At 47.4% G+C, this 11545-nt stretch overlaps 1 protein-coding gene across 1 annotated transcript in view; it reads right to left on the minus strand.

The window, feature by feature from the left end:
• Positions 1-1931: 1931 nt before the first annotated feature.
• Positions 1932-11545, minus strand: part of plpp4 (phospholipid phosphatase 4) — a gene marked incomplete at both ends in the record, with an annotated part of 40355 nt that continues 30741 nt past the window's right edge. The window contains 3 exons of the mRNA XM_080017214.1: positions 1932-2140; positions 3833-4003; positions 10320-10444. Coding sequence (XP_079873340.1) covers positions 1932-2140; positions 3833-4003; positions 10320-10444 — 505 coding nt within the window. The remainder of the gene's footprint in view (positions 2141-3832; positions 4004-10319; positions 10445-11545) is intronic.

The following is an 11545-nucleotide window of genomic DNA, read 5'->3' on the forward strand; positions in this document are numbered from 1 at the left end:
CTCATTCAGAAAGAGCTTGATTCATCAGCTCGCCAGGCTGGTGGCGAAGAAGGTGTTCCCCAACAAGAATCCAATTTCTTGCGGATTGTCAGCGGATATACCAAGATCATCTCTGACATAGGTTGCGTGCGATAGTGTCACGCGTTTGCTTAATCTAATTGGCTGAAGGTGTCGTCCGTCAAGGCATGGATTCAAGTCAAGTGCTCGCTGTGAAGAAGCCGGTCTCTCTTGTGATTGTAAAGACCGAGCAACGGAGACTGGAGGAGCCGGGGTACGTCTCTAATGCTCGTTTCCACGTTTTCCCCCGTGCCTGAATTAGCTAGTTGGTTCAGGGTAGTTGAGGTAAGCTGAAGTGAAACCCTCCCACAGATGTCACAGCAGCAACGATGACGGGAGAAAGAAAACACTGAAAGCAACAATCAAAGCTGCAGTGAGTGAAAGTCCAGGAAATAATGATTGATCCCAGTTCATGTCTTTCTGCTTCAATTTCATTTACAGAAATAGAGTATTGCCAAATGCAGCGTTAAACATAACAATATCGGATGAAAGGCTACACACGGTTCGTCTGAAACCGGGAACCAGTTATTTAAACACGCCTTGTCTGCCAAGAACAAATGGTGCGGGCCAAATCCTTCTCAATTACTGGAAAACTCTGAATCTTTGGTATTTTTTTTAAACGCATACGCTTTTACATTCAGGTTTGAAATAATAGGGGATGTTTAATGTGGGATGATAAAATCAGATAACAACTTGAAAAGGTGCTGGGTGCTCTCCCGAATGCTAGATTGTCTATTTGTGAGGACACGGCGAGCCAATATCCATCGACCAAAGCCGGGGCCGCGCACAGGTCCCCCCCCTCCCGGGGCCCCTAATGTCCCCGCAGGAAGCGCTGACTAACCTCTTGTAATGAGGATTAATGCAAGATGAGATTGGAGCCCATGCCCGCGCAGACTCGCTTCTCGGCGAGCAACTCTCACCTGCTTGCTGTCGATCGCACTTATCGACATACAATTTGGGCTGAGAAACCCCACACAGCCCCTGCGAACTCGAGACAAAAATATTTTGGCTCGAGTTCGGGTACTGGGAAGAGAGAGAGAGAGAGCGAGAGAAAGAGAAAGAGAGAGAGAGAGAGCATGAGGGAGAAAAGGACAGTGCTCCGTCAGTCTCAGTACTTATTTTCTACACGTCTCAACACCAGAAATGAAAAAGAAAAACAACGCGCATAGACTTGATCACTGTATTTCACCAACTAACCCATGGAAGATTTGCAGCGTGTCTCTGCACCGCATCTAGTGCCAACCTCCAATAAATGATCAAGTGTTGGTGCTGCTGTGACATTCCAATGGGAGGTTAGACAGCCAGCTCAACCTTTGCTTTTCAAACATCAGCGTCTGACAGATTGCTGCGTCAAAACAACACTTAAGCCGATTTGTCACTCGGCAGAAGTGAAACGTTTTACCACATCCTGGCAAAGTTGATGTTTTTTTCACAAATTCTCACAATCCACTCCTGCGCTTCATCTCATGGCCATTACGACTTAACAAAGAGTGTTTCTTTCTCTCTCTCTCTCACTCTCTCACTCTCTCTCCATTTTCTAGGACTATGTTCTCCCGTTCCGGTCTCGTAGGTCGAGCCGGAGCGCAGACTCACAGGGCTGCCCGCTCTGACAGGAGTTGAAAAACAAGGGGAAAAATGGATGTCGGCGGCTGAGAAAGGTGAGAGAGAGAGAGAGAGAGAGAGAGAGAGAGAGAGTGAGAGAGAGCTGGCAGGAGGGGAAGAGGGTAAGAGAAAGAGAGATGGCCCGGGTGGTGCATTCTTGTCCACTGGAATGTATACAAGTGCTGGTTGGTCAGTCATACAGCGGGGATGGGGGTGAGGGCCGGTGGGCCGGAGAACGGGGGTGAGGGGGGCGTGGGCCCGGAGGCCACTAGTCATACGGGCCCCTCGGTCAGCCCCTCCAGCGGCATGGTGGTGGCGTTGTCCGTGGGCTCGGAGTCGTCCTGGCGGTGAGGGGGGGGGTGCTTGGCGGTGGCCAGGCTGGCGTAAGGCAGGTGGCAGTCGGCGTCGAGGAAGGAGGGGTAGTGCTGCCGGTAGCAGACGTAGGCAAACAGCAAGCCGATGGCTCCTCCAACGAAGGCGTCTGTTAAAAAGTTGAAAAAAAAACAACATTAATTGTTCACTTTCACAGTTTTTGTGCAGGAGGTGAAATACAAAATAAGATTAAAAAAAAAAAACGTCATCACGGCACCTGTTTAACTTAAATCTTTGTGTCTGGCTAGTCGAGGGAATGACACCCACGGACGGAAATTTGAGAGAAACCTGCGACTCAAGATTCAAGAATCAAGAGGTTTATTCGTCACATACATATACATACTTTCATACATATACATACTTTCATACATATACATACTTTCATACATATACATACTTTCATACATATATGCAGTGAAATGTAATGCAACGGACCCGGTGATAACACACAATATATCCTAGGAAAAATGTATTTCTAATAGACCAACTAACTGCCTCCTAAAACATAATACAGTAAGTTGAATACTTATAGAATAAAATAAAAATATATAGAATAAAATAAAATACAATAAAATAAAATGAAATAATTGGAATAGATAGAGGGAATATGCTTATGTATATGGAATAGGCAATTATGTATATAACCAGTTGAGGGAACAGAAGAGAACAGAACGGAACGGAACAGTTGAGGGGCCTCTGTGCAGCTGTGTCACGTATTGGGAGCATCTCTCACTCCTCTGAGCTTCAACATGCACTTAAATAAGCAGGCGGCAGCTCTGGGTATAACACAGCTGAATGACAGCAGCTGGTGACACCTGCGTGATGACAAAATGTAGGTAGGTAGATACTGTAGATGGATAAATGGATGGATGGATGGATGGATGGATGGATGGATGGATAGATAAAAAAACAGAAAGAGATACATAATCATATCCATCGTTTATTAATCGTTAATCTTTAACCAGGCTTTTACTGATTTCTGTCGACTTGATTTATTTGAATGGTGACCTCCCTCCCCCATCCAGATTGCAAATGAGTACAGAGTCTTCCTTAGGGAGCGTTAAGGCGCCACGGGCATTTAGTATCCATCATGCACGGCTCAGCTCAGGCTAATAGGGCTCCCATCTTGTGTTGTTACTGTGAGCGCTGATTGGGCCCCTTTAGTTTTAATGGGCCGCCTGGCTGCGGCTCACTTACAGTTTACACTGATTGGATTATGGAGACTTTGGTCTGCTCTGGACCCCCACCCTCCCACTCCCACCCCCCCAAATAACCAGAGACAGTGTATGTGTGTAATTTGGATTTAATGAGTCCCTGCATTTAAAATATTTTTTTTCTATATTCCCAGTGCTGTTGGTGGCTGAGAGCCATATAAGTCTCGACAGAATTGTCATCTTATTACCATATTCTTTTCCCAAGCGGCTCTGTGCCCTCCCTGCCGTAGTCACCAGCACCGAAATACACCATTGCTTTCATTCTTTCTGATGAGATACAGGAAACAGACTGGTAATTACTTTTCTTACTTTCTGCCACCTTTATCTCATCTGCTGCCTACTCATGTGCCTTTAAACACCAAGCAGAAAAAAAAGAAAAAAGAAATGCATGAACAGAGCGATTACACCACCTAACGTGTAAAAATAGACTTCCTGTGCCGATCAGCTATAGATAGAGTCTAATACTGTGTACTTTGACAGGGCATCCATTCTCTTTTCACCTACTCGGGCTAACACGGCGAAAGAAGGTAGAAATCCGAGGTTTCGTTTTTTTTTAACGACGGCTGCGTCTCGGCACCACGACTGACCTTGCCAGTGGTGTTTGTAGTCGCAGGTGCGGGACAGTGCGATCATCATGGCACTGTAGAGGGGCAACACCATGGCACACAGACGCCAGCTCCGCCCCCGCCCCCGGTCCGTGAAGCACTGCAGTTTGCCGGCCAGGTAGAACGACGTGAAGCCGAGGCCCGAGAAGGCGACTGTGAAGGAAAGGGGAGAGAGACAATAAACTGGGAAAACAACAGAGCCACACAAAATATTTCCGCCCTCTCATGCGGGCAGCCTAACCTACTTGTGTTAACACCCCTGATACAAAAAGGGCAAAAGGAGTGAATCCTGGTTAAGTCACACAATTATACAAGGCATCTGCAGGGAAAGGAAAAGGTTCCAAACGAACAGTCCAGATGGCGTAACAGTCTTCATTAAGGGCTGTAAGGCTCATTCAAGGTCAGTCAAATAAGTCATTTGTAAATGAATGAAGCAAGGTTCCTGAGGCCATAAAGGGATGCCTCTGATACACCACTTGAAATGATACGCCTTTAGAGGGAAGGAGGTTCCCTTCTACCTGAGCCTTTTTTTCTGCAAACCGAAGGCCTAGCATTTGCATTGTCCATTGTCCATACGTTTTAGAGTGTTATAAGTGTTCTTCTGCATTGCGTGAGTGGTAGGTTTGGCAGAGCAGCTGAGGCACAAAAGAATCCGCTCTACACAGCTTCTGTTGTTATGTTCTGGCCACAAGATCCGGTCCCATGCCTTCTCTGAGAACAGCCTGAGATTTTCCTTTATTCCCCAGACCAAATACACGCTGAGGAAGTCTTTTTTAAACAGCATTCAATGCAATTTCATCAAAGAGAACTGTAACCATGTCGGCTTCAATTGATATGAGATTAGGAGTTAGAGGAGTTATTTGGAAACTCTGTAATCAAGCAGCTCCTTTGTACATTGTTCCTCCGTTCCTCCGACGGGCTGGACCTCGGGAGAGGCGGCCTCGGGAGCGGGACTAGAATGGGCTGGACCTTGGGAGAGGAGGCCGACAGCTCGGGGACTGGAACGGGCTCCGGAGAAAGAGACGGCAGAGATGGGGGGGGCATGTAATTTCCACCGGTTGACAGCTAACATCCAGCAGAAGTCGGGATCCTGTCCCCAGGAGACCGCGAGTAGCCAGAGGAAAGCAGGCTCCTCCCCTTCAAACACCTCCTTCGCTACTCCAAAGTTCTGGCAGGAGAAAGGCAAGGGGGGCAGCGGAGACACGGGGGTGCTGGGCCGCGGAGACTGGGGAGCATTGGGACCACGCCCCTTACTGGGGGATTTCTGAGGGTCCCGAGAAAAAAACGCGAGGTGCGACCCCCAGAAGGGGCACTGCTCAGGATCCTCAGGGGCAGGAACGGGGCAGGCGAGTACCGACCTAGCTGGCTCAGGCCTGGGGGCTAGGCCAAGGCCCAACTCCAGGGTCGCAACCCCGCATCTGATTCCCGGGAGTGGGACGTCCAGGCCGGGAAGCATGCTAACAACCAGCAAGCCCACAGCGAGCCGGCGGGGCTAGAGATTGGCCCCTGGGTGAGGAACCCCATGAACGACATAAAAACCGGGTCCGATGGGTTCATGTTTGGTCGGATCGTTCTGTTAAGGATGTTTTTAGGATGAACTGAAACGCAGGACACACACGGTTATGGGAGTATGAACAGGGGTTTAATGTGTAGACACAGGGAATCAGGAACAGGCAACAGAAGGGGGACCAGGACAGGCAGGGACTCGTGACGGGGAAGGCAGGGACTCACAACCAGGCAGGGAATCAGGAATCAGGAGCAGAGGAGCCGGTGAAGAATCAGGAACCGAGAGTTGGGGGCACACAGCCAGGGAGCCATGCAGGAACATAGATGCTAAACACATGCGACAATCTGCCACCAACAGAGTGTACGGGACCAGGTTAAATGCAAAAGGAGTGGTGAGGAAGGTGGAGACAGGTGGTGAGATCACTGACTGGGGAGAGGTGTGCAGTGACAGGGATGCGAGGTGACACCGGACACAGACAGAGGGAGCTATAGAGGGACAGAGGGACCTAGAGACCGACAGACAGGGAATCAAGGCAGGGGAGGATCTTGACAGAATGCGGTGCCGACTTTGCATATCCTGCTCCTTTGCACAAAGTAAGAACATTTCTACCGCATATCCATGAATGAGGCCCATTAACACAACCAGGGGATCAGGTGAAGCAGTGGCAGGTGCCCAGGGAAGAATTGACACTCGATGCTTGTGAGGCCAAGAGCAGCGATGGCAGTCTAATTGTTTGAATAAAAGTCAGTGAGATGGATGAGCAGGGGTCCTTTCGGAGAAAAGGGTCACCGCGTTTACCGCTGCAGCAAGCCAAAGAGGCCCCATCAGCACCCATTTGTCACTCAAGCCCAAAACCAACCACAAATACTAAGTTAGCTCAGCAGCGGTTTAGAAGCAGGAAGGGACAGGAAGTCACCCAGGCGAGGCCAACCGAACTGTACGAAACAAACCAAACCTACCAACTATACTGTATTGTACCATACCTTACTAAACCAAACCAAACAATGATTCCGAAACCAGAATTAACCACACCATACGGCACTGTGCCATGACATAGCGTACCAGACCATACCATAATGTGCCATATCATTATCTTCATCCAATTGAAATGGCCATTCATTTATTTTTGACTTGCTGTGCAGCATTTAAGTCTGGAAGGCTGTCCGACAGGATGACAAACAAACTGCCCATTATTAACTTGCATGTGTTGTTTGTAACATAAACATTATTGGCACAATAAGGAATATTGCCGAAGTTTGGAAGCTAAGATCTGTGGTAACAGCTGCACTTTTAACTTTTTTCGCAGTAGTCAGTGGAAAATTGTATTTATTTTTAAAAAGGGGGACTGCACACAAAAGCAACAACAACAAAAATAAGTGCTGGCAGGGAAATAGAAAGAATATCGTGATCCCATCAAACAGCTGTCTGAAGAATACTAAAACAGCTATAAGGCTCCATCCCCGAAGGAGGAGTAGAAAAATAAATTGCTGGATTTAGCAGGGACGAAGGGAAGAGGAGCGGAACAATCATCTGCCACTCAGAGTGGAGTCGGCCATTGTTGTAGGTGAATTCATGCGGGAATGCACCTATGACCTTGTTTTCAATGTAGGAAAACAAACCCCCTGTATCAGATCTGGCTTTATTAAAGGATTTAAAGAAACCTTTTAAAGGCTGCTGCTGCATTTGTGTGTGTGTGTGTGTGTGTGTGTGTGTGTGTGTGTGTGTGTGTGTGTGTGTGTGTGTGTGTGTGTGTGTGTGTGTGTGTGTGTGTGTGTGTGTGTGTGTGTGTGTGTGGGTGTGTGTGTATATGGGAAGGCAAATTCCAAAACAGGGAAAGGAAAGGAATGGAAATATGTGGAAACACAATATCTGACACCGTGGAGCTCTAAAGTGAGAGTGCTTACTGTACATAATGAACAAATGGGACTAAGGCAAATTAAGAAATGACACAGACACATGTACACGCACACTGCCGGCATCCACCTCACACTCTCCCTTGAACACCCTCATGATTACATCTTCTTTTTCTCCTATCCTTTATTGTGCCTTAATCGCTCCAATTTCCGTCGATTTAATCAAGACTAATAAACATTGTTGTTTGTGTCTTTGTTTCTGTGTTATCCTCCTCCTGGAGAAGCGAGGATGCTTATTTGTTTAGTTGATCAAAACATGGTAAGATTGTCCTCTGAAGAGGGGGATCGGCGGTGGCCATAAATGTTTAACAGAAATGCTGCGCTCGGGTCATCCCCCAGGTCGTCCAAACGACGGAGTTTTTGGAAAGCGGTTCATGATGATCATTCGAGGCTGGCTGCGCGGGCAGAGAATTTGAAGTCCACTTGCAGATCAACTCCGTCTCGGGCGCAACGGCGTGGAGGCACGCCATGCTGTCAGGCACCCCGTGCTGTCAGCCCTGCGTGCCTGACAGCACAGCGCTCCCTCACACCTGTTTTCGGGGGAATGATTTGTGTCGCTCGCCAACGATACGCTCCAAGTTCAGTTAGCGTGGCAACAATTTGAAAAGTAGGGAAAACATTTTTTTGTCCCGGGTTTGGGCAAAACCGCACAGGGCCCATTTAGCATTAGCGTTTGCTTGCTTGACGATGCCTGTGCTGAAGATGTACCTTTCCTTGATGTAATAAGACAGTCACGCTCGCTTTTCCTTTTAGGGAAATGGGCATGGGGCTGGAACACCAGTCATTATCCTCTTTTAGTTGCCCCGTGACCCCTACAGGCCACAGCGGGGAAGCCCTCTGACTCCTGGCAGCAGCGCCGCATATTAAACTAGCCACCTGGGCAACAGGGCACTTGCCTCTATTAAGACACAGCGGTCTAACAGGAAGTCCTCATTAGCATTCTGCTGCTGTGGGCCAGCTTCGGCGGAAGACGCTCTCGAATCTGTTTGCTCAGTCCGGCTCGCTGAAGCGCTTCTCATCGGCGCCAATAGCCTATTGTGTTTTGAAGAGCTACAAATCAGTCTGGGAGCTGAACTAATATGATGAGCGAATCAACGCACACCATATAATTGGAAATGAAACTGTGAAACCAATGCAGGAGTCTCTCCCAGGGTTTAAATTAGGCAGAACAAAATGCTAAATGTAATTTAGAAAGTCAGTTTGAAATACTGCAACACTTAAATGATCATTCCTAATGGCTTTATTTGTCGAGGTGGAATGTTTATGAGGGAATAATCACCGGGATGAATGTAAATAAATGATGCGCTCGACCTCATGCGCTCTTCATAATAGTGGTTCAGATCTTTTTGTGGTACATGACATTCATTACTATTCACTTGCTTTCCTCATCCAGAAATCCAATCGGATGATAAACCTGCTCTACTCTGGGCATCGCTCCGCCTCTACTGTAACTGTCCGCACCTCTGTCCATTACCCATTATCCACCAATCATTCTGACAAGAATCTCGCGCGCACACACACACACATGCGCGCGCGCACACACGCACGCACGCAAGCACGCACGCAAGCACGCACGCACACACGGGAAATTGGATTTCTCTTCCTCTAGACACCTCACAATCAGGGTGAGAGTCGCGGCACCATGCCATAAGGACCACTGGGACTGACTCAGAGACGGATGCATTACTTACACAGAGGTGCGGTGAATTACAGGGTACGAATCTCCGGCTCTGCTATTTCTGGACGCGGCGGGGACTTCAAAGGGCTGCCACCTTTAATGGGGGCCTGAGCAACTTGAACAGATGACAGTGATGATGTCTCCGACACCAATGGAAGTGTCCGCTCTGTGGTGTTTGAGTTTTTTGCCGAGTATGTGTGCAGCCGACAGTACTGTCGCCGTCCGTTCGTATAGTAGGTTCACTCGGAAAAGTCGCAGCAAGCCCCTCGTTTGATTTGATGCCCTGTATGTATTCAGTGAGGTTGTATGTTGGATTACATAGGAACGTGTGCTTTAACACAATAAGGACTATAATGAGATGTGTTTGACACCCCCCGGCGTTGGACGGCAAAACAGACCGCTCACAGCATCAGTCCAGTCCGAATGTGGAAACGAAATGCTCCTCGCAAAATGCTTCTTGTGCATTTTTCCCCGCAATTATAGGCTCCAATCAAATGCAGTCGTGTCCTACTATACTCGTTTCCTCAGCGCCGGCTCTGCTGCAGGCAGTCTACGTAATTACCTTGTTTATTGTCGATGTGCATCCGGAGAGGTAATATCATGAGGTTTTTTTTCTTTTCAAAAAGGAAACAATGGCACAATGGGAACTTTTGAGATTGAGGGACGTTATTTCAGAAAAAGAAAAGTCAGCGAGTACAGCTCCAACTGTAAAATGCTGTGTCCTTTCTTATCACTAAGCAGGGAGTCGGCACTGAGCTTGCCCTCATTACATTACATTGTTGTATTACATTGTTAGGGGAGGATATGGAGCTGTGCACCCTGCGCATGTGTTAATGAATAATAGCCTACATAGTATGTGTTATTTATTCAAAGGGATACATTTTTCATTTTTTACTCCAGCCTCTTTCCGACCGCTGTCCTCCATGTATTTTTAATCAGTTTAATCATAGCCATTAACACGTTTTGTAGCGCACAGCAAATCCACAAGATCCACGCTGGTAAACACTGTTCTGTCGGACACGAGGAGACCATTTGAATTATTTAATAAGAGTGCTGGACACGGAACAGCGTGGAAAGCAATATGGTCTTAACGGTGCCCCTGCCTTAGACGCAGTTCAGCACAGCAGGAGTGCATTAAGAACCTTCAAAACAGAGGGAAAACCACCCAATACACTCGGTCTGTCCATCAAAAAAAATGCAATTAGCGGAGAGGCAGTAAAAAAACAATTACACTTTGAGTAATGAAATCGTCCAACTAGCAACACGAATGCGACTCCCGTGTCAAACTCCTTAAATATCCGTAAGTGTGTCGTCGTGACAGCGTCACTGATGGAAGCGCTCCACGTTGACCTGTTGAGGCCAGCAACTCACAAGAGGAATGGCTGCTCGGGAAACTCTTGCGGCCCTCCGACACAAGATCTTGTTCTCCGGTGCAAAGCATCTTGGAATTCATCTGTCCGTCTGGAAAACAACGCTGAAAGTAGTCGGGCCTCGGCCTGGAAGACAAATCACACAGTGCGAAGAATAATACACGGATGCAAACTCCTTATTGCAGTCTTGATATGTACATGTGAATTTAGCATGTGATGGTGTTTTTTTTTCTTTTTGCACATCAGAATCAGAATCAGAATGACTTTATTCTGCCAATAGAATGAAGTACAGTAAAAAAAAAAGTAATAATAATGATAATAATTATAAGTAAAACTTGGCAATTATACACAAATAGCCAAAAAAAACAAAACAAAAATAGTTAAATATATAAAATTAGACAGAATATACAAATTCAGTTCTATACACAGGAGAGGCTATTGGTATGGCTATAAATTATAATCATAAATTAATCTATGTATTCGTTAAGTTGTTAAGGCATTGTTTATATGCACTCCTCATCGACTTTCCTGAAGACAACACTCCACTCGCCCTGCTGGGAGAATTCAACATCCAACCAGAGAAACTACAATCTCCTTCCTTCCATGACTTCTCCTCATTTCACCTCTGACTCGCTAGGCTGGGAATCTCCTTGATCTTGTTTTCACAGGATCTTGGTCCACTTCCAGTTCTACAGTCCCCCCCTCTCCCTGTATCCGACTACCATTCTGTCTCCTTCTTCCCTCGCATTTCATCCTCCCCCTCCCACTCTGCTTCAACCCGCACTGTCTCCACCTGACAAAATCTAAAAACACTCTCACCTCCTGCTCTCTCTTCTGCAATTCTTTCATCGCTTATTTCGTCTGAGTAGCTCTCTCAACCATCCACCGATGACGCCTCGTCTACTCTTCTCTCCCCGCTCTACTCCTCTTTAGACTCTCTGTCCACTCGCCACTCAACCTGCTACAACCTCCCCACCTGCTCCCAGGCTGTTCGATTCACTACGAGAGCATAGAACTGAGCTCCGGCAGCTGAGAGAAAAAGGAGGAACTCGAAAGAGCCCCGATGACCCCTCATCCCGACGCCAACCACCTGCTCCTCCCCAACTTCACCTCAGCAGTTTCCACAGCAAAGATCACCTTCTACATCTCAGAAATCCACTCCACTCAAGGAATCGGTTCAACCACCTTCACCTCCCACCTCAACCCTCTCTCCCATTCCCCACCATT

The sequence above is a fragment of the Zeus faber genome (genome assembly GCF_960531495.2).
Source record: "Zeus faber genome assembly, chromosome: 16".
NCBI lineage: Eukaryota > Metazoa > Chordata > Actinopteri > Zeiformes > Zeidae > Zeus > Zeus faber.